The following is a 24,068-nucleotide window of genomic DNA, read 5'->3' as shown; positions in this document are numbered from 1 at the left end:
GAGTGGAGGGATCATTTGAGCTCAGGAGCTCCAGGCTGCAGTGAGCTATGATCACACCACTGTACTCCAGGCTGGGCGACAGACTCTAAAAAAAAAAAGAAAAAGAAAGAAAAAAAAAGAAAGAAAGAAAGAAAAGAAAAAAGTAACGATAGTGATTTTGTCATTGGCCAAACACGGAGGCTTGAGTCCAGCATTACCTGTCCAAATGCTGGTTGAAGTCTGCCCCCTAGAGTAGAGTAACCAGAATGTCTTGACAGTAATAATGAGCTGTATGAAGGTCATAAAAACACTTGGCTTTTCTGGGAGGCTGTCATACTGTTTTCTGCATTACTTGAAAGTGTGTCAGCTATTACTTTTATAAGCAAAAAAAGTTTCCATTTTAGGAGGGAAAATAGTAACTACAAATACAATTTTTCATTGTGAGAGAGTAATCTATGACAGTGTTTTGCCTACAATAGGCAGAATTAATTCAAGTTTTAGGGTCCTCCTTGTTTAGAGTCGCACCCTCAAACTGTATATGGTCGTCCCTCAGTATGCACAGGAGGTTAGCCCAGGATCCTCACAGATACCAAAATCTGATGATGCTCAGGACTCTTATATAAAATGACATAGTATTTGCATATAACCTATTCACATCCTCCTGCATACTTTAAATAATCTCTAGATTACTTATACTGCCTAACACAATGTAAATGCTATGCAAAAAGTTGCTATACTGTATTGTTTTTATTTGGATGGTTTTTAATTATTGTATGATTATTATTATTGGTTATATTTTTGAATATTTTTGATCTGTGATTGGTCAAATCTGTTGATGTAGAACCTGTGCATATGGAAGCAATACATTGAGATGCTACTATGTGATAGGTGCCTATTGAATTTTGGGAATGGAAAGATGATTAAGATGTGGTTTCTCTCACTAAGAGTTCACAGGATAAAGAGGAAGACAGACATGTAAGGAAATCATTCCATTACGTAATGAAACCTACATGAGCTATACTATAGCACAAGAAAGAATATGAATAGACAGGGCACTTTTATTTAGAGAAGACAGATGGAAACAAGGAAGAATGGAAGAAAGTTTAGGTATAACAAAATTTACTTAAAATGTTGTAACTAGTATTAGGCCAATTAACCCAAAATAGCACCTTGGATTAATTAAATTTAAATACATTTTAAGCTCAGTTAAACTTAAAAACTAAAATTTTAGTAATATAAAAAGAGGTTTGAAAGTTAGCCAAGGTATAGATCAGTGCTATCTAATAGAAATATAATATGAGACATATATGTCATTTTAAATTTCCTAGTAACTACATTTATATAAGGGAAAAAAGATAAAAATTAATTTTCATAATATATTTGATTTAACCAAATATATCTAAAATATTATTTCTATTGTAAGAAATGAAGCAAGATATAAAGTGCCTGAAATCAGGTAGTAGCAATGAGAATGGAGGGAATTGGGTAGAACCAAGTGATATTTAGAGGCAAAATAGACACAAGTTGATGATTAATCAGATGGAGAATGGGAGAAAAGGAGGAGTACAAGTGGCTTCAAACCCAGGTAAGTTCTTCCATGAGCAACTGGTAAATGATGCTACCAGTCACTGAGATAGGGAACACAGAAAGAGGGGCAGAAGGAGAGCAGACAGGGCAAGAAAGAACAGTTTACTTACAAAGATGAGTTTGAGATGTCTGTGAAACCTGTAACTAATATGTCCAAGAGATGCTTTTATATATGAGTGTGCTGCTCAGGAGAGAGTCTGCACCACAGGGACAGATTTGGGAGCCATCAGCACATAGGTGGCGGATAGCCTGGACGTGTTTGAGATTACCCAGGGAGGATAAGGTGACTGAGGCAAACGCTTAGGCAGAACTCTGAAGAAAATCCGTATTTAAGGTATATAGATCTCTCACCAAAGCACCAAAGACAACCAGCAGTGATCGGAGAGGTACAAGGAAAACCAGTAGAATATAAGTCTCAACAGCCAGCCAGAGAGGGGGCTTCAAGAGGCAGGGAGTAATCAGCAATGTCTGATGCTTCTAGAAAGACAAGCAAAGTCAAGAGATGTTTTCACAGAATTTGACAGTAAGGAGCTCAAGGGTGACTTTGAAGAGAACGGTTTCTATAAAGGGTAAGGATAGAAGTCACATTGCAGCAGACTCAAAACTGAGGGGAAATGTAGATAACGCTTCAAGAAGTTTTCTATGAAAAGGAAGATAGCTAAGTATTGGCTATCAAGAATGGTATCTCTTGGTATGTTATGAGGGAAAGTTTTTATGATAGAAATGAGGGCCGGGCGTGGTGGCTCACTCCTGTAATCCCAGCACTTTGGGAGACTAAGGTGGGCGGATCACGAGGTCAGGAGATTGAGACCATCCTGGCTAACACGGTGAAACCCCGTCTCTACTAAAAAAAATATAAAGAAATTAGCTGGGAGGGTGGAGCCAAGATGGCCGAATAGGAACAGCTCCGGTCTCCAGCTCCCAGCCCCAGCGACACAGAAGACGGGTGATTTCTGCATTTCTGCTTGAGGTACCGGTTTCATCTCACTAGGGAGTGCCTAACAGTGGGTGCAGGACAGTCGGTGAAGCGCACTGTGCGCGAGCCGAAGCAGGGCGAGGCATTGCCTCACTCGGGAAGCGCAAGGGGTCAGGGAGTTCCCTTTCCTAGTCAAAGAAAGCGGAAACAGACGGCACCTGGAATATCGGGTCAGTCCCATCCTAATACTGCGCTTTTCCAACGGGCCTGGAAAACGGCTCACTAGGAGATTGTGTCCCGCACCTGGCTCGGAGGGTCCTATGCCCACGGAGTCTCGCTGATTGCTAGCACAGCAGTCTCAGATCAAGCTGCAAGGCGGCAACGAGGCTGGGGGAGGGGCGCCCGCCATTGCCCAGGCTTGCTTAGGTAAACAAAGCAGCCAGGAAGCTCGAACTGGGTGGAGCCCACCACAGCTCAAGGAGGCCTGCCTGCCTCTGTAGGCTCCACCTCTGGGGGCAGGGCACAGACAAACAAAAACTCAGCAAGAACCTCCACAGACTTAAATGTCCCTGTCTGACTGACAGCTTTGAAGAGAGTAGTGGTTCTCACAGCACGCAGCTGGAGATCTGAGAACGGACAGACTGCCTCCTAAAGTGGGTCCCCCACCCCTGAGCAGCCTAACTGGGAGGCACCCCCCCAGTAGGGACAGACTGACACCTCATTCAACCGGGTACTCCTCTGAGACAAAACTTTCAGAGGAACTATCAGACAGCTGAATTTGTGGTCTCACGAAAATCCGCTGTTCTGCAGCCACTGCTGCTGACACTCAGCCAAACAGGGTCTGGAGTGGACCTCTAGTAAACTCCAACAGACCTGCAGCTGAGGGTCCTGTCTGGTAGAAGGAAAACTAACAAACAGAAAGGACATCCACACCAAAAACCCATCTGTACATCACCATCATCAAAGACAAAAAGTAGATAAAACCACAAAGATGGGGAAAAAACAGAACAAAAAAACTGGAAACTCTAAAAAACAGAGCACCTCTCCTCCTCCAAAGGAATGCAGTTGCTCACGAGCAATGGAACAAAGCTGGATGGAGGATGACTTTGATGAGTTGAGAGAAGAAGGCTTCAGACGATCAAACTACTCTGAGCTACGAGAGGAAATTCAAAACAATAGCAAAGAAGTTAAAAACTTTGAAAAAAAATTAGAAGAATGGATAACTAGAATAACCAATGGAGAGAAGGGCTTAAAGGAGATGATGGAGCTGAAAGCCAAGTTTCGAGAACTACGTGAAGATTGCAGAAGCCTCAGTAGCAGATGCGATCAACTGGAAGAAAGGGTATCGCTGATGGAAGATGAAATGAATGAAATGAAGAGAGAAGGGAAGTTTAGAGAAAAAAGAATAAAAAGAAATGAACAAAGCCTCCAAGAAATTTGGGACTATGTGAAAAGACCAAACCTACATCTGATTGGTGTACCTGAAAATGATGGGGAGAATGGAACCAAGTTGGAAAACACTCTGCAAGGTATTATCCAGGAGAACTTCCCCAATCTAGCAAGGCAGGCCAGCATTCAGATTCAGGAAATACAGAGAACGCCACAAAGATACTCCTCGAGAAGGGCACCTCCAAGACACATAATTATCAGATTCACCAAAGTTGAAATGAAGGAAAAAATGTTAAGGGCAGCCAGAGAGAAAGGTCGGGTTACCCACAAAGGGAAGCCCATCAGACTAACAGCTGATCTCTCAGCAGAAACTCTACAAGCCAGAAGAGAGTGGGGGCCGATATTCAACATTCTTAAAGAAAAGAATTTTCAACCCAGAATGTCCTATCCCGCCAAATTAAGCTTCATAAGTGAAGGAGAAATAAAATACTTTACAGACAAGCAAATGCTGAGTGATTTTGTCACCACCAGGCCTGCCCTAAAAGAGCTCCTGAAGGAAGCACTAAACATGGAAAGGAACAACCGGTACCAGCCACTGCAAAAACATGCCAAATTGTAAAGACCATTGAGGCTAGGAAGAAACTATAGCAACTAATGAGCAAAATAACCAACTAACATCATAATGACAGGATCAGATTCACACATAACAATATTAACGTTAAATGTAAATGGGCTAAATGCTCCAATCAAAAGACACAGACTGGCAAACTGGATAAGGAGTCAGGACCCATCAGTGTGCTGTATTCAGGAAACCCATCTCACGTGCAGAGACACACATAGACTCAAAATAAAGGGATGGAGGAAGATCTATCAAGCAACTGGAAATCAAAAAAAGGCAGGGGTTGCAATCCTAGTCTCTGATAAAATAGACTTTAAACCAACAAAGATCAAAAGAGACAAAGAAGGCCATTACATAATGGTAAAGGGATCAACTCAACAAGAAGAGCTAACTATCCTAAATATATATGCACCCAACACAGGAGCACCCAGATTCATAAAGCAAGTCCTCAGCAACCTACAAAGGGACTTAAACTCCCACACAATAATAATGGGAGATTTTAACACCCCACTGTCAGCTTTAGACAGATCAACGAGACAGAAAGTTAACAAGGATATCCAGGAATTGAACTCAGCTCTACATAAAGTGGACCTAATAGACATCTACAGAACTCTCCACCCCAAGTCAACAGAATATACATTTTTTTCAGCACCACACCACACCTATTCCAAAATTGACCACATAGTTGGAAGTAAAGCTCTCCTCAGCAAATGTAAAAGAACAGAAATTATAACAAACTGTCTCTCAGACCACAGTGCAGTCAAACTAGAACTCAGGATTAAGAAACTCACTCAAAACTGCTCAACTACATGGAAACTGAACAACCTGCTCCTGAATGACTATTGGGTACATAATGAAATGAAGGCAGAAATAAAGATGTTCTTTGAAACCAACGAGAACAAAGACACTACATACCAGAATCTCTGGGACACATCCAAAGCAGTGTGTAGAGGGAAATTTATAGCACTAAATGCCCACAAGAGAAAGCAGGAGAGATCAAAAATTGACACCCTAACATCACAATTAAAAGAACTAGAAAAGCAAGAGCAAACACATTCAAAAGCTAGCAGAAGGCTAGAAATAACTAAAATCAGAGCAGAACTGAAGGAAATAGAGACACAAAAAACCCTTCAAAAAATTAATGAATGCAGGAGCTGGTTTTTTGAAAAGATCAACAAAATTGATGGACCACTAGCAAGACTAATAAAGAAGAAAAGAGAGAAGAATCAAATAGATGCAATAAAAAACGAAAAAGGGGATATCACCACCGATCCCACAGAAATACAATCTACCATCAGAGAATACTACAAACACCTCTATGCAAATAAACTAGAAAATCTAGAAGAAATGGATAAATTCCTCGACAAATACACCCTCCCAAGACTAAACCAGGAAGAAGTTGAATCTCTGAATAGACCAATAACAGGTTCTGAAATTGTGGCAATAATCAATAGCTTACCAACCAAAAAGAGTCCAGGACCTGATGGATTCACAGCTGAATTCTACCAGAGGTACAAGGAGGAACTGGTACCATTCCTTCTGAAACTATTCCAATCGATAGAAAAAGAGGGAATCCTCCCTAACACATTTTATGAAGCCAGCATCGTCCTGATACCAAAACCTGGCAGAGACATAACCAAAAAAGAGAATTTCAGACCAATATCCTTGATGAACATTGATGCAAAAATCCTCAATAAAATACTGGCAAACCGAATCCAGCAGCACATCAAAAAGCTTATCCACCATGATCAAGTGGGCTTCATCCCTGGGATGCAAGGCGGGTTCAACATACGCAAATCAATAAATGTAATCCAGCATATAAACAGAACCAAAGACAAAAACCACATGATTATCTCAATAGATGCAGAAAAGGCCTTTGACAAAATTCAACAACCCTTCATGCTAAAAACTCTCAATAAATTAGGTATCGGTGGGACTTATCTCAAAATAATAAGAGCTGTCTACGACAAACCCACAGCCAATATCATACTGAATGGGCAAAAACTGGAAGCATTCCCTCTGAAAACTGGCACAAGACAAGGATGCCCTCTCTCACCGCTCTTATTCAACATAGTGCTGGAAGTTCTGGCTAGAGCAATCAGGCAGGAGAAGGAAATAAAGGGTATTCAATTAGGAAAAGAGGAGGCCAAATTGTCCCTGTTTGCAGATGACATGATTGTATATCTAGAAAACCCCATTGTCTCAGCCCAAAATCTCCTTAAGCTGATTAGCAACTTCAGCAAAGTCTCAGGATACAAAATTAATGTACAAAAACCACAAGCATTCTTGTACACCAATAACAGACAAACAGAGAGCCAAATCATGAGTGAACTCCCATTCACAATTGCTTCAAAGAGAATAAAATACCTAGGAATCCAACTTACAAGGGATGTGAAGGACCTCTTCAAGGAGAACTACAAACCACTGCTCAATGAAATAAAAGAGGATACAAACAAATGGAAGAACATTCCATGCTCATGGGTTGGAAGAATCAATATCGTGAAAATGGCCATACTGCCCAAGGTAATTTATAGATTCAATGCCATCCCCATCAAGCTACCAATGACTTTCTTCACAGAATGGGAAAAAACTACTTTAAAGTTCATATGGAACCAAAAAAGAGCCCACATCGCCAAGTCAATCCTAAGCCAAAAGAACAAAGCTGGAGGCATCACGCTACCTGACTTTAAACTATACTACAAGGCTACAGTAACCAAAACAGCATGGTACTGGTACCACAACAGAGACATAGATCAATGGAACAGAACAGAGCCCTCAGAAATGATGCCGCATAGCTTCAACTATCTGATCTTTGACAAACCTGACAAAAACAAGCAATGGGGAAAGGATTCCCTATTTAATAAATGGTGCTGGGAAAACTGGCTGGCCATATGTAGAAAGCTGCAACTGGATCCCTTCCTTACACCTTATACAAAAATTAATTCAAGATGGATTAAAGACTTATATGTTAGACCTAAAACCATTAAAATCCTACAAGAAAACCTAGGCAATACCATTCAGAACATAGGCGTGGGCAAGGACTTCATGTCTAAAACACCAAAAGCAATGGCAACAAAAGCCAAAATCGACAAATGGGATCTCATTAAACTAAAGAGCTTCTGCACAGCAAAAGAAACTATCATCAGAGTGAACAGGCAACCTACACAATGGGAGAAAATTTTTGCAACCTACTCATCTGACAAAGGGCTAATATCCAGAATCTACAATGAACTCAAACAAATTTACAAGAAAAAAACAAACAACCCCATCAAAAAGTGGGCAGAGGACATGAACAGACACTTCTCAAAAGAAGACATTTATGCAGCAAAAAAACACATGAAGAAATGCTCATCATCACTGGCCATCAGAGAAATGCAAATCAAAACCACAGTGAGATACCATCTCACACCAGTTAGAATGGCCATCATTAAAAAATCAGGAAACAACAGGTGCTGGAGAGGATGTGGAGAACTAGGAACACTTTTACACTGTTGGTGGGACTGTAAACTAGTTCAACCATTGTGGAAGTCAGTGTGGCGATTCCTCAGGGATCTCGAACTAGAAATACCATTTGACCCAGCCATCCCATTACTGGGTATATACCCAAAGGACTATAAATCATGCTGCTATAAAGACACATGCACACGTATGTTTATTGCGGCACTATTCACAATAGCAAAGAGTTGGAACCAACCCAAATGTCCAACAACGATAGACTGGATTAAGAAAATGTGGCACATATACACCATGGAATACTATGCAGCCATAAAAAATGATGAGTTCGTGTCCTTTGTAGGGACATGGATGAAACTGGAAAACATCATTCTCAGTAAACTATCGCAAGGACAAAAAACCAAACACCGCATGTTCTCACTCATAGGTGGGAATTGAACAATGAGAACTCATGGACACAGGAAGGGGAACATCACACTCCGGGGACTGTTGTGGGGTGGGGGGAGGGGGGAGGGACAGCATTAGGAGATACACCTAATGCTAAATGACGAGTTAATGGGTGCAGGAAATCAACATGGCACATGGATACATATGTAACAAACCTGCACATTGTGCACATGTACCCTAAAACCCTAAAGTATAATAAATAAATAAAAAAGAAAAAAAAGAAAAAAAAAAAAAAGAAATTAGCTGCGCGTGGTGGTGGGAGCCTGTAGTCCCAGCTACTAGGGAGGCTGAGGCAGGAGAATGGGGTGAACCCAGAGGCGGAGCTTGCAGTGAGCCGAGATCGCGCCATTGCACTCCAGCCTGGGCGACAGAACGAGACTCCGTCTCAAAAAAAAAAAAAAAAAGTGACTTGACTCCACTTACAGACCATTTAAAATTCTGTAATAAACAATTTTATTGATTAAAGAGATGTTAATGATACATTCTTAACTGAAATGAGATTATGACTGAAAAAGTGTTTGATGTGCACTTATGTTCACATGCACATATACACATAAATAGCATTCTGGAAGTACACACACCAAGGTATTAACCATATTTATCTCCAAGAAGGTAAACAAACACATTTAAAATTTTTGTTCTGTTAGGCGTGGGGGGCTCACACCTGTAATCCCAGCACTTTGGGGAGGCCAAAGCAGGAAGATCTCTTGAGCCCAGGAGTTTCAGAACAGCCTGGGCAACATAGGGAAACCCCCCCACCTTACAAATAATTTTTTTTTTAATTAGCTGTCTGTGGTGGTGTATGCCTGTGGTCCCAGCTACTGGGGCAGCTAAGGTGGGAGGATCACTTGAAGCCAGGAGGTTGAGGCTGCAATGAGCAGTGTTTGCACAGTGGAAGATGATTGGATCATGGGGAAAGTTTCCCCAGTGCCGTTCTCATGATAGTGAATGAATTCTCACAAGATCTGATGGTTTTATAAAGCAATTTTCCCTGCTCTTGCTAGTGCTGTCTTTCCTGCCGTCATGTGAAGAAGGTCCTTGCTTCCCCTTCGCCTTCTGCCATGATTGTAAGTTTCTTGAAGGCTCCCCAGCCATGTGCAACTGTGAGTCGATTAAACCTCTTTTAAACTTCTTTTCTTTATAAATTACCCAGTCTTGGGCAGTTCTTTTTTTGTTGTTGTTGTTGAGATGGAATCTCGCTCTGTCACCCAGGCTGGAGTGCGGTAGCACAATCTCGGCTCACTGAAACCTCTGCCTCCCAGGATCAAGCAATTCTCCTGCCTCAACCTCTCGAGTAGCTGGGATTATGAGTGCCTGCCACCACAACTGGCTAATTTTTTGTATTTTTATTAGAGATAGAGTTTCACTGTGTTGGCCAAGCTGGTCTTGAACTCCTGACCTCAGTGATCCATCTGCCTCAGGCTCCCAAAGTGCTGGGATTACAGTCATCAGCCACTGCATCTGGCCTTGGGCAGCTCTTTATAGCAGTGTGAGAATGGATGAATATAGGAAATTGGTACTGCAGAGAGTGAGGTACTGCAATAGAGGTACCAGAAAATGTGGAAGTGACTTTGAAACTGGGTAACAGGCAGAGGTTGGATCAGTTTGGAGGGCTCAGAAGACAGGAAAATGTGGGAAAGTTTGGAACTTCCTAGAGACTTGTCAAATGGTTTTGACCAAAATGCTGATAGCAGTGTAGACAATGAAGTCCAGGCTGAGATGGTCTCAGATGGAGATGCAGAACTTTTTGGAAACTGGAGCAAAGGTCACTCTTGCTATGCTTCAGCAGAGCAACTGGTGGCATTCTGCCCTTGCCCTAGAGATCTGTGGAACTTTGAAGTTGAGAGACATTATCTGAAATTGGAACTTATGTTTAAAAGGGAAGCAGAGCATAAAAGTTTGGAAAATGTGCAGCCTGACGATATGGTAAAAAAGAAAAATCCATTTTCTGGGGAGAAACTCAAACTGGCTAGAGAAATTTGCACAAGTAACAAGGAGCTGAATGTTACTTACCAAGACAATGGGGAAAATGTCTCCAGGGCATGTCAGAGACTTTCACAGCAACCCCTCCCATCACAGACCCAGGGGCCTAGGAGGGAAAAATGGTTTCCTGGGCCAAGTCCAGGGGTCCCCTGCTGTGTGCAGCCTTGGATTTGGTGCCCTGCATCCCAGCCGCTATAGCTGTGGCTAAAAGGGACCAAGGTCAGCTCAGGCTGTTGCTTCAGAAGGTGCAAGCCCCAAGTCTTGACAGCTTCTATGTGGTGTTTGTTCTGCAGGTGCACAGAAGACAAGAAATGAGGTTTGGGAACCTCTGCCTAGATTTCAGAAGATGTATGGAAACACCTGGATGTGCAGGCAGAGGTGTGCTGCAGGGGCAGAGCCCTCATGGTGAACCTCTGCTAGGGCAGTGCGGAAGGGAAATGTGGGGTGGAGCTCCCACAAAGAATCCCTACTGGGGCACTGCCTAGTGGAGCTGTGAGAAGAGGGCCACTGTCCTCCAGACCCCAGAATGGTAGATACACTGACAGCTTGCACTGTGCACCTGGAAAAGCTGCAGACACTCAACACTAGCCATGAAAGCAGCTGGTGTATTGGGGGGCTGGGCAGACGGGCTACAGAGCCACAGGTATGGAGCTGCCCAAGGCCATGGGAGCCTACCCTTTGCATCAGTGTGCCCTGAATGTAAGACATGGAGTCAAAGGAGATTGTTTTGGGGCTTTTAGATTTAATGACTGCCCCACTGAATTTTGGACTTGTATGGGACCTGTAGCCCCTTTGTTTTGGCCAATTTCTCCCATTTGGAATGGGAGCATTTACCCAATGCCTGTACCCTCATTGTGTCTTGGAAATAACTAACTTGCTTTTGATTTTACCGGTTCATAGGTAGAAGGGACTTGCCTTGTCTTGGATGAAACTTTGGACTTGGACATTTGGGTTTAATGCTGGGATGAATTAGGACTTTGACTGTTGGGAAAGCATAATTGTGTTTTGAAACGTGAGGACATGAGATCTGGGAGGGGCCAGGGATGGAATGATATGGTTTGCCTGTGTCCCCACTCAAATCTCGTCTTGAATTGTAAACCTCATAATCTTTGTCAAGGGAGGAACCAGGTGGGAGGATCATGGGGGTGGTTTTCGCCATGCTGTTCTTATGATAATAAATTCTCATGAGATCTGATGGTTTTATAAGGCAGTTTTTCCTGCTCTTGCTAGCTCTCTCTTTCCTAATACCATGTGAAGAAGATCTTTGCTTCCCCTTCACCTTCCGCCATGATTGTAAGTTTTCTGAGGCCTTCCTAGCCATGCAGAACCGTGAGTCAATTAAACCTCTTTTCTTTATAAGTTACCCAGTCTGGGGCAGTTCTTCATAGCAGTGTGAGAACAAACTAACACTCCCCTTTTCCTTTTTATTTCTGCTAAGTCAAAGTCAATGCTTGCATAAGCAATCAATTACAGTATTAGTTATGAGTAGTACTTTTGGGGGATTTTCCTCTTCACAAAACGGGTAAGCTGCCCTTGGGCATTTGAAGGTCTAAGACAGATGAGGAATAAATAGAGAGAGCATTAGAGAACTCCAGTATCTTTGCTTTCAGGGGAAAACAATTAGTGACAGAGTATGGTTCCACAAAGTTAAAATCCAGTGCATAAAGCTGACCTCAGAGAATCAGTCTTCACCCATGTAATCAAAACTGCAACCTACCCTCACTCCTGCTATTCTCACTCACATCCACTCATTCACATGCACATCACACACAGACTATCTCAGAACCTGCTACTAGAGGAAAATGAACATCCTGCCTCACATTAGGACCATAAGCTCCGGCATCGGAATGAACTGGGCTCTAGCCCTAACTCCGCCACCACACCAACAAGCTACAGAACTCTCTAAACTTTGTTTCCTCATCTAGAAAGTGAAGAAAAAAATAGGTCTGTGATGGTTAATGTTAGGTGCCAGCTTGACTGGATTAAGGGGCACCCAGACAGCTGGTAAAGCATTATTTCTGTCTGCACAGATGTGTCTGTTAAAGTGATTCTGGAAGAGATTGGCATTTGAGTCAGTGGACTGAATAAGGAAGATCCACCCTCACCCAATGTGGGCAGGCACCATCCAATTGGCTGAAGACCTGGATAGATGAAAAAGGCAGAGGAAAGGATAATTTTCTGTCTGTCTCTCTCTCTCTCTCCATCTCCCTGAAAGCTAGGATGCCCTTTTTTCCTTCCTTGGATATTAGAACTGCAGGTTCTTTGTGGCCTTCGGAGTCAGGGACTTGCACCAGTGACTCTCCCCTACCCTACCTTCAACCTAGGACTGAAAGTTATATAATCAGCTTCCCTGTTTCCGAGGCTTTCAAACTTGGACTAAGCTACCCTACTGGCTTCCCTGGTTCTGAGGCCTTTGAACTTGAACTGAGCCACACTACCAGCTTCCTTGGTTCTCCAGCTTGGAGACAGTTTATGTTGGGATTTCTCTGCCTCCATAATCATGTTAGCCAATTCCCCTAATAAATCACCTCTCATATATCTCCATCCCTATTTATCTCTATCTCTATCAATCTACCTTTATCTCTATCCTATTGGTTCTTTCTCTCAGGAGAATCCTGACTAATACAAGGTCCCACCTCAGAGTGCTGAAGCTTATTTTAGGTAATGCATTAAAGCATCCAGCATAGTACTTGGCATGTTAATTACCAGTTCTCCTTAAATGATGGCCATTAGACATACTTACATAATTACTTCTGATAAGAAAGTAAACTCAAGAGTCATACCAATGACTTTTATTTAAGATGATTTATGAGTTGATGTGTAAGAAGGGTTGGTGAAGCTATGTGGGTGGCTCTTTAAATACCTTCCATTACATTTTCAAATTTTTCTTTATTCTATTAAAATACCTTTTATTCTCTTTATTCCCATAAAAAGGCAACCAAGCAGATTATACTCTCAACTAAGATGCCAGCAGTAATTGGGGTATGATGCAAGTCATCTTGGAGCAGCTACATACCCTGCCCACTGCAGTCACTCAGCATCTGCAGTTGCTTTTTATAGCTGTTTTTACCCCCAGCCCCGCCCCCATCCACATCCTGAAATGGTGAATTAGGGCTCAAAGAAAAAAACCAAAACAGTAGCATCTGATGTCATGAGGCGGAAGCAGAGTATTATTCAGGCCCTTTTTCAAACAGGGGAGCCATGTGTGCTTCTCCATGTTCTTCTTTCCTAGAGCTCCTTTCTTCCTCTACTTTCTTTCGGGATTTTATCTCCATCCTCAGGCATTCTCTTTCATTTCTCTCCTTTCTGCTTTGAGGTCCCTGAAAGGGAAAGATCAGAAACATGTAAAAATGCACAAGCAGCTGACAACACTCCACATTTCTCTTAATAATCAGACACGAAGAAAGCCCTGATGGTTTAGCAGACTTCCACCTCTTGGTTTCTAGAAATAAATTAGCATAAACCTAAGGATGTTGCTAAAGGTTTTGGTCACAAAGAATAGAGGGGGTTGGACATCAGCAGATGGTCTGGGAAGGAAGTACAACCTGCACATGCCTGTGACTCTTTGCCTCTGAACATACTGAGGGGTGTGATTTCATGGCATAATGAAATTAATAGTCCCCTGGTGCTTTTTGAAATGGATAGTGGCAAATGAGATCACACATGGAATGATTCTTAGCTTTCTGTGTTCACTCCCTTAAATTACATTAATAGTAGAGTTTGAACTAAATTTTAATGTGAGGACTATGGGAAGAATGAAGTGTTAAGGAATGACACCCAACCAGATTTACAACCCCCAACATGTGTCCCCAGGATTCCACATTATTCACTGATTAATTGAACATAAACTGTTGTTGTCGGATCAGGAGATATAACACTAAACAGACCTACTTCCTAGATATTACACCTAGATGGAGGGATACAGACAGTCAGCAATAAACCTAAAAGGAAATGAAAAAATAATCAATAGTGATAAGTGCAATGATAACTGTAAACAGAGTGATAGGGAGGGACCTACTGGAGGGTGGGGGTGGTTGCTTCTTTAGTTTGTATGGCCAGAGGGTGCCTTTCAAAGGAATTATCAAAACAATGGCATTGATAAATGTGGCCACCGTATCTATTTATCCTTCTATTTTCAAAAATAAAGAAGCAAAATCATTACTCCTCTCCTATTTGAACTAGAAATGTTGGGAAACCCCTGAGTGTTTATCAGGTGAAGTTAAGCAGTGGTGAGTGGTGGTCACGTGAGCAAGGTCATGCTTGCTCAGTCATGTTAGTTGAGAGTTATTGAGGTATCTGTTTCACACAGTGGTGTCAGCCGCTCTACAATGTTAATGCAGTCATGAAGATCTCTTATCAAAATGGTATAAGAAAGAGAAAATAGAGTGATGATTAAAGACTATCTGAGAAATGCTTGTAAATAATGCCCTGAAATACATTTTATCACATCTCTTAGATGCTAAATGTGAAAATTATCAAAAGAAGCCAAGTGAATTTTTAAATATCAAAATGAAAGAATTTAACATTGTTGGTCATGATCAGGACACAGAAACAGTTTCTGGTTCTTTTTTATGTCAAAATATGTAAAATTTAAATCTAGGTATTAGTATACATTTGGTCCCCAAACAAAAGACGATATAAATCATTTTTAAATTTGCTGAAAAAGAACACTTTCTAATGTAGTTAGCCTTAGGAAAGTGTGTAGATTATCAAACAGGGAAAAGTTGAAGTGTATCTGTATATGTTTGGAATTTCTAATTTTGCATTAAGATTTTATAATGTACTCACTAAAAACTGATATAAAATAAAATATTCAATTTACAATTAGTTATTATCTAACGTGCAAATATTAAAATAATTTTATAAATTCCTAACAGATTTCTAGTTATTACATATAACTGTGAAAAAGAGTTTTTGAGTTTAAAAAGTAGAAAATGCTTCCCTAAGTATGTTGGAACTCAAAAGGAAGAACATGGAAAATGAATGCAACAAGCATATTTTGTATTTTAGAGATAATATGATGAATATCTTTTTAAGCAAAATGACTTTATACACTTTTAGGGCTTATAATAATAATATTAGCTAATGTCGTGAAAGACAAGGAAAGACTGAGAAAGTGCTCCAGGGTAAAATAGAGCACAGGGACATGAACCTTGGTAGCAACACATGATTTCAAGTTTCACTATAAAGAATATTATTGGGAGAACTGGCAGAAAAATATAAATAAGTTTTATGGATTAGAGATAAAAGTATTATATCAGTATTAATTTATTATATGAGTTTAATTATTGTATTGTGTTTATGTCAGGGAATGTTCTCATGCCTGTGTTTGCAGATGGGAAGAGGAGAGATGGTGCAGGCAAATAGGGACATGTTAACATTTCAAGGTAATCTAGGTGAAGGGTATAAGGGAATTCTTTGTCCTATTCTTGCAACATTTCTCTAAGCCTGAGACAATATGAAAACAAACAGTATTTTTTTAAAAAGACAAAACAGGAATTCTTTTTTTTTTTTTTTTGAGAGTCTTGCTCCGTTGCCCAGGCTGGAGTACAATGGGTCCAATCATAGCTGACAGCAGTCTCAAACTCGAGCACAAGAGATCCTCCCACCTCAGCCTCCCAAGCAGTGAGGAATACAGGTGCAGGCCACCATGCCTGGTAATTTTTTTTTTTTTTTTTTAATTTTCGTAGAGACAGGATTTCACTATGTTGCCCAGGCTGGTCTCAAATTCCTGGCCTCAAGCGATCCCCTGGCCTCAACCTTCCAAAGTGCTGGGATTACAGGAATTCTTGATAATAAGGTTTAGATACAGTAAAATGACAGCTGTTCACTATTCTCCCTTCCTTGTTCCTCTTATGATCAGGTGGAGAAAGCAGCCTACTGAAGGGAAACCATATGGATACAGGGTCACTCTGAGCAAAAGCGAGGTGTCACCTGAAAGGCAAAGATGCATAGTGACAGTCCCAACAGCCAATCTGCTAGGTAGAGAGCACTGTGCTCAGGTGGACAATGAAATACGAAGCACCCAAGTATCTTCACCAGTGGACTCACAGAGTCTAGCTCCAGAACCAGAAGTCATTACACTTAGGTGCAATTATTTGTTTTGTCTACTACATGGCAGCAACCCATTATTATTCCTGTTTTGCAAAATAAAACGAAAAACTAAAGACCTACAAAAAAGAAGCATTTTGCTCAAGGTCAGTCAGTGAGCATGCTGCAGAGTTGAAACTACCCCCACATTAATTGATCTTCAGTTTATTACTTTATGTATCAAGTTTAGCATCACCAGTGGAGTTTCTATTCTTCCCCCTATTTCATGTCTGTCTCTTCCTTTTGCTTTACTTTGACTCCCATGACGTCACCATGAGCACCTAGCCCACTCCTATTCCTGGATACTTACTAGACGGTGTTTGGTCGTTCTTGTGTTTTTTAAGTATAGGAGAACAAAACACCATCATAGACTATTTGCTAGAGGATTAAATATGAAAGGAGAGAAGCCATGGGGCAGGTTTGTTTTTCCACATTGTAAAAGGGGAATGAGTTACAATTATTTATAATAAGGTTGATGAAAGCAGGCTCAAGAAACTAGGAGGCTGGGTGTGGTGGCTCACACCTGGAATCCTAGCACTTTGGGACCCCAAGACAGGAGCATTGCTTGAGCCCAGAAGTTTGAAACCAGTCTGGGCAACATAACAAGACCCTGTCTCTACAAAAAAAAAGTTTAAAATTTAGTCGGGCATGGTGGCACATGCCTGTAGTCCCAGCTACTCAAGAGGCTGAGGTGGGAGGAACATGTGAGACCAGGAGTTCGAGGCTGCAGTGAGCCATGATCAGGCTACTGCACTCCAGCCTGGGCACCACAGTGAGACCCTATCTCAAAAAAAAAAAAAAAAAAAAAAAAAAAAGAAAGAAAAACTAGAAGACTTTGGTAACAAAAATGTTCTGGGAACTCTTCCTATACCAGATGTCTTCAATTATAAATAATTTTTAAAAATTCATTCTGGGTTATGTTAAACTGAATGTCATTTTTCAAAGATCTTATTACCAAGCTGTAAATGAAGAAGTTAGATTTGTTCCCCTCAATCTTAAAGAGGACAAAACCTTTGGGTTTCCCTTTTTAAAGTGGCTTAAATACTCAGCAGCTCTGTTACATACCAAAGAGGCAGAACGTTTGGTTCTAAAGCACAGTTGCTGTTCAAAGGACTCTGAAAATTTCTCAATTTTGGAATGGGATCTTCCTTTTGATTCCAGTGGCTCCTTGAATGACCCATCCTCTGAGTATTTTCTGTAATCACGCACGTGGCTACGGCATCGAAATTCTTCGTCCTCATGAGAATGCCTTCTAGGAAGACGGTCAGATGATCGGCATCGGAATTCCTGGTCCTCATGAGAATGCCTTCTAGGATGGCGGTCAGATGATGGAATTCTGGGAAGCACAGGAAGCTGAGAATACAGAATGAAAAAATTTACAATATAAAAGGACTGTGCAATGTTAGCACAGAGGCAGAATGTTTATAAACTACTAACTAAATGAATCTCATGTTGAATTGATATATTATCTTTGTGAAAGGAAAATAAAACTTGGGGTCCCCAAATCACTAAGCTAAAGGGAAAAGTCAAGCTGGGAACCACTTAGGGCCAACCTGCCTCCTATTCTTTCAAAGTCACCCCTCTGCTCACTCATTTATCTCATGCATTGAGACACAGACCTGATTGCCTCCTTTGGAAAGGCTAATCAGAAACTCAAAAGAATGTAACCATTTGTCTCTTATCTACCCATGACCTGGAAGCCCCCTGCCCACTTTGGGTTTTCCCACCTTTGCTCTGAGTTGTCCTGCCTTTTCAAATCGAACCAATGCTCATTTTGCATATGTTGATTGATGTCTCATGTCTCCCTAGAATGTATAAAACCAAACTGTGCTCTGACTACCTTTGGCACGTCATCAGGACCTCCTGAGGCTGTGTCAGGGGCATGAATTCTCAGCCTTGGCAAAATAAACTTTCTAGATTAACTGAGACCTGCCTCAAATTTTGGGGGTTCACATTTTGGCAACCATGAAGGGATTCTGAGTGGAGATGCCCCTGACCTTTGACAAATCTCCCATTGGTGCTTGGTACCCGCATAAGCTAACTGTATGGCTCAAACCAATAGGACAATTTGCCGAGGTCTGAGACCACCCCCTCCAGAGAGTCCCTGATCTCCCAAAATTTGGTCAACATCTAAAGTTTATTTTGCTGTACAAATCCTCTCTTTTTTCTTTTTTCTTTTTTTTGGAGATTTACTTGCTTCCAACAAGGAAGGCAAGATTTCCTGTTGCCATGATGACGGAAGGCAGGTAACTCCTTTATGGAGTTTGAGCTCGCTTCCAACAGGGAAGATGAGGTGTTTTTTTTTCCCTGCTTCTTAGGATGGTAGAGAGCAGTCTACAGCCTGAGACCCATCCCTAGGTAAGGAACTGAATTAGGGTTTGTCTTGGCTAAAGTTAAGATTGACATCCAGGCCAGGCGTGGTGCCTCATGCCTATAATCCCAGCACTTTGAGAGGACAAGGCGGAGGGATCACCTAAGGTCAGGGGTTTGAGACCAGCCTGGCCAACATGGTGAAACCCTGTCTCTACTAAAAATACCAAAAAATTAGCCAGGAGTGATGGTGCATGCCTGTAGTCCCAGCTACCCAGGAGGCTGAGGCAGGAGAATCGCTTGAACCCAGGAGGTGGAGGTTGCGGTGAGCCGAGATCACACTATTGCACTCCAGCCTGGGCAAGAAGAACAAAACTTCGTCTCAAAAAAAAAGAAAAAAAAAAGATTAACATCCAGCTGGCATTAATTTCTCCTTGCCATTAGAGCACTCAGTGACCATGTAAGTTGTACCATCGTTTGTTTTAACTGTTTTTTTATTGCTGTTTGTTTCTGTTTTTGTTATTGTTTCAGTCTTTTTCCCATTGGGTTTGATCAACTCTATCTGACTTGATCAAATCCAATGGAAATTTCCAAAATTATGGGGAACAAGGCCTCTGAAGTGGTTATGTTCCCACCAAAAAAAAAAAAAAAAAAAAGTGGTACGGTGTGGAGAAAAACGGCCAGCAAAAGGAAAAATAAAAAAAGGAAATATTTTTTTATTTTGACTACTTAAAAGTCTTTATTTACATAACAAGGCCATCTTTTTGCTAGCCAGGCCAAACTGAAAGCAATGGCTGTCACCCCACAATGCAGTTTGATAGCTAAGGTCCTGCCTTCTTTTTTCCACCATGACAGCCTGGGTTTTGTTTCTTAAATAAAGCACTTTCTGGTTTGACACTTGGTACTTCTGAAATAACTACAATTTTTCCTAACTAAAATATGGTAATAAGATTTAAAAAGTTTTTTTTAAGGAGCTCAATGATTAAAGTAAGCTTAATTAAAAGCTAACATTCAAGATGTTTGTGTATATGTGTATGTGTGTGTGTTTGTATTTAAAAGGCCTTTATGTTTTTGGTTGGTTTTTTTGTTTTTGTTTATTTGTTTGTTTTGTCTCCTATGACCTTGTCCTTTTTTGAGCAAAAGTTTTTTTCTTCTCAGTTGACTGAACCCTGTTTTCTTCATTTCCTTCTGCTGTCTCTCCTTTCTCTTGCATCCTCTGCTGCATGAGAGACCTAAAATAGTATATAATAGCCCAGGGTTCTTTAATGAAAACGGAGAAGGTGCCAGACTTCCTTTGGGGGAGAAAGCTTTTTTTCCTTATGGAACCACAAGAGTGTAAACAGACAAGTTTGTCTCAGCTTTTAAACTGCTTGCTTTTGTATTGTGTCACCTGATTTATTATTAAAATAGTTATTGCAACAGAGGATACCCTTGGGTTTTTAAAGAAGAATGTATTTAGACACTTAGAAATGTCTTCATTTAAAAAAAAAAAAAAGTTTAAGTGCACTATGAAAACAACACTTGGGCTAGCCTCAGGATAATTCTCCATTTTTGGAAACCCAGGATTCAATGTGGGCTCTGCCCAAAACTCAGAGATCCAGTTAAAAGATAGGTAGTCCCTAAGTAAATAAAATTAGTCTCCTTATACAATCCTATAATAGATTTTTACAATTTTATGTTTTGTTTGACATCCATCTTTAATCTCCCTCTAGCACACCAGACTTTTATTCTCCATACCTTATAATGTAAGTTTTGCTACTGGATTTTTCACCTGAGTTGTTTCCTTTAATATGCATATTTAAAGCTATTTAGCTGATAACTGCCTAGGGTTGCGAAACAGGTTATTAAGAATCTGAATGTCTAAGATAGGAAAAAAATGATTTTTATGAATCTATAAGATGTAGTGCCTTCAGCATCTGTAATACCTCTATGTATTTATGTGTTGTGTACACAGTGTTTCACTACTGAAAATATATAAAAGAGCTCTAACTAACCAGTTTAAAGAAAAATAAAAGCACTTGAATCAAATACTTTATCAGGAAAAAAGAAAAGACTAGTCAAATGCATTTTCAACTTTATGTAACTTAAGTAAAACCTTTAATAAGTAAGATAACTTTAAAATTATTGGTAAAATAATATTATAAATGTTTTAAGAATTGCCAGCATACATATTTGTTTGCATTTATTAATCAAGTAATTTTATGCTTATCCCTGCCAAATACTATAAGGTGACAAAATTTGACATAGGGGTTACAGAACTATAAACCCAGCCAAAAACAGAATGATCTTTACTCATGTAATATTTAATAAATATGACATTGATATTGGTTTAGTAAAAATAGCTACATTTTGAATTTAGTAAGATTACCCTAACTTCTAATCTTGTGGCTTTAGGCAGTCTAGTCCACAGGCACTGAGGTTTGTTTTGGCAAAGGACTGTTATTGTCTTTGTTTCAAAGCTAAATTATAAACTAAGTTCCTCCCAAAGATAGTTCAGCCTATGCCCAGGAATAAACAAGGACAGCTTAAAAGGAGGTTAAAAGCAAGATGGAGTCAGTGAAGTCCAATCTTTTTCACTGTCTCAGTTATAATCTTACAATGGTTGTTCCATAACTTTAAATGATGACTATCACAGTTTTCATAAATAATCTAGGTAAACAATTAAAATAAAGTAATTAGGTAAATGTAATGGGATAAATACTTGTAGACAAACTCATCATAATTTAGAATCTATAGTTAATCTAAAGAATAGAGATTTCATTATTTGGGTATTTTCCAGTTAAAAATATATTTGTAGGAAAACATTCTTTCTTAAAGAAAAGGTGTGTCATTTTAAAAAAGAAGAACAATTTTTGTCTAATTCAAAGCTTATTTAAAGGTCATATATAAAGCAAGGTAACAGGAACCAGGAAACAAGAGAGATGTAAAAAAAAAAGTTATCAAAATAAAGAGGGAATTTTCTTGTAAGAAAGCTTAAAGAGAAATAATTTCACAGGAGAAAGACTTGTATGGTAAATTTAGTCCTGGAGTAAAATGATTGGTTGTTTAATAAAGAGGGATAATCAGGACAAACCAGAAAATCTAAGCATGTCATGAAAGGTCTGTGTAAGTCATAATAAAGGGATTTTTAAAATTTTTTTTTTTTAATTATACTTAAAGTTCTAGGGTACATGTGCACAACACGCAGGTTTGATACATAGGTATACATGTGTCAGGTTGGTTTGCTCCATCCATAAACTCATCATTTACATTAGGTATTTCTCCTAATGCTATCCCTCCCCCAGCCTCCCACCCTCCAACAGGCCCCAGTGTGTGATGTTCCCCCCACTGTGTCCAAGTGATCTCATTGTTCAATTCCCACCTATGAGTGAGAACATGCAACGTTTGGTTTTCTGTCCTTGTGATAGTTTGCTGAGAATGATTTTTTCCAACTTCATCCATGTCCCTGCAAAGGACACAAACCCATCCTTTTTTATGGCTGCATAGTATTCCATGGTGTATATGTGCCACATTTCTTAATCCAGTCTATCATTGATGGACATTTGGCTTGGTTCCAAGTCTTTGCTATTGTGAATAGTGCCACAATAATCCCTCGGGTATATACCCAGTAATGGGATCGCTGGGTCAAATGGTATTTCTAGTTCTAGATCCTTGAGGAATCGCCACCCTGTCTTCCACAATGGTTGAACTAATTTACACTCCCACCAACGGCATTATCAAATATAAAATGGTGTTTGGTTTTCTTAGGGCTGTATTTCTATAAATATGTTATTGATATGTGTTCCAAAAGTATGGGAAACTCCTATAATTCTGATATGACTTAATGGACATTATAAGTAATAATTATAATTGTTAGGTTAAACTATTGTGTGCCACATAAGTAACAATTCAAAATGTAGCTATTTTTACTAAATAGGTGTAAAAGCATTCCTATTTCTCCACATCCTCTCCAGCAACTGTTGTTTGCTGACATTTTAATGATTGCCATTCTAACTGGTGTGAGATGGTATCTCATTGTGGTTTTGATTTGCATTTCTCTGATGACCAGTGATGATGAGCATTTTTTCATGTGTCTGTTGGTTGCATAAACGTCTTCTTTAGAGAAGTGTCTGTTCATATCCTTTGCCCACTTTTTGATGGGGTTGTTTGATTTTTTCCTTGTAAATTTGTTTAAGTTCTTTGTAGATTCTGGATATTAGCCCTTTGTCAGATGGGTAGATTGCAAAAATTTTCTCCTATTCTGTAGGTTGCCTGTTCACTCTGACGGTAGTTTCTTCTGCTGTGCAGAAGCTCATCCCATTTGTCTATTTTGACTTTTGTTGCCATTGCTTTTGGTGTTTTAGTCATGAAGTCCTTGCCCATGACTATGTTCTGAATGGTATTGCCTAGGTTTTCTAGTAGGGTTTTTATGGTTTTAGGTCTAATATTTAAGTCTTTAATCCATCTTGAATTAATTTTTGTATAAGGTGTCAGGAAGGGATCCAGTTTCAGCTTTCAACATATGGCTAGCCAGTTTTCCCAGCACCATTTATTAAATAGGGAATCCTTTCTCCATTTCTTGTTTTTGTCAGATTCGTCAAAGATCAGATGGTTGTAGATGTATGGCATTATTCCTGAGGCCTCTGTTCTGTTCCATTGGTCTATATATGTTTTGGTACCAGTACCATGCTGTTTTGGTTACTGTGGCCTTGTAGTATAGTTTGAAGTCAGGTAGTGTGATGCCTCCAGCTTTGTTCTTTTTGCTTAGGATTGTCTTGGCACTGCAGGCTCTTTTTTGGTTCTATATGAACTTTAAAGTAGTTTTTTCCAATTCTGTGAAGAAAGTCATTGGTAACTTGATGGGGATGGCATTGAATCTATAAAGTACTTTGAGCAGTATGGCCATTTTCACGATATTGATTCTTCCTATCCATGAGCATGGAATATTCTTCCATTTGTTTGTGTCCTCTTTTATTTCATTGAGCAATGGTTTGTAGTTTTCCTTGAAGAGGTCCTTCACATCCCTTGTAAGTTGGATTCCTAGGTATTTTATTCTCTTTATAGCAATTGTGAATGGGAGTTCACTCATGATTTGTCTCTCTGTTTGTCTGTTAATGGCATATAGGAATGTTCATGATTTTTGCACATAGATTTTGTATCCTGAGACTTTGCTGAAGTTGCTTATCAGCTTAAGGAGATTTTGGGCTGAGACGATGGGGTTTTCTAAATATATTTTTTTAAAAACCAAAAACTTTGATATGATCCAGTTGTCATAATATTATTAGGTTTTGGTTTGCTAAAATAAACTGAGATTAA

At 40.0% G+C, this 24,068-nt stretch overlaps 2 protein-coding genes across 4 annotated transcripts in view; both read right to left on the bottom strand.

Annotated features, from left to right (window-relative positions):
- Window positions 1-3,025, bottom strand: part of TMEM45A (transmembrane protein 45A) — a 113,927-nt gene extending 110,902 nt beyond the window's left edge. The window contains exon 1 of the mRNA XM_063630020.1: window positions 2,786-3,025. The gene's annotated coding sequence lies outside the window, so the exon portion shown is untranslated. The remainder of the gene's footprint in view (window positions 1-2,785) is intronic.
- Window positions 3,026-13,150: 10,125 nt separating this feature from the next.
- Window positions 13,151-24,068, bottom strand: part of LNP1 (leukemia NUP98 fusion partner 1) — a 55,670-nt gene continuing 44,752 nt past the window's right edge. For all 3 annotated transcript variants that reach the window (XM_055259089.2, XM_055259086.2, XM_055259088.2), the window contains 2 exons: window positions 17,529-17,816; window positions 13,151-13,693 (listed from right to left, as the gene is read on the bottom strand). In XM_055259089.2, the coding sequence (XP_055115064.2) occupies window positions 13,544-13,693; window positions 17,529-17,816 (438 nt within the window). In that variant the 3' untranslated portion in view covers window positions 13,151-13,543. The remainder of the gene's footprint in view (window positions 13,694-17,528; window positions 17,817-24,068) is intronic.

The sequence above is a fragment of the Symphalangus syndactylus genome, chromosome 21, assembly GCF_028878055.3.
Source record: "Symphalangus syndactylus isolate Jambi chromosome 21, NHGRI_mSymSyn1-v2.1_pri, whole genome shotgun sequence".
Classification (NCBI taxonomy): Eukaryota; Metazoa; Chordata; class Mammalia; order Primates; family Hylobatidae; genus Symphalangus; species Symphalangus syndactylus.
Note: the sequence above shows the minus strand (reverse complement) of the source record. Positions and strands in the feature narration are given on the sequence as shown.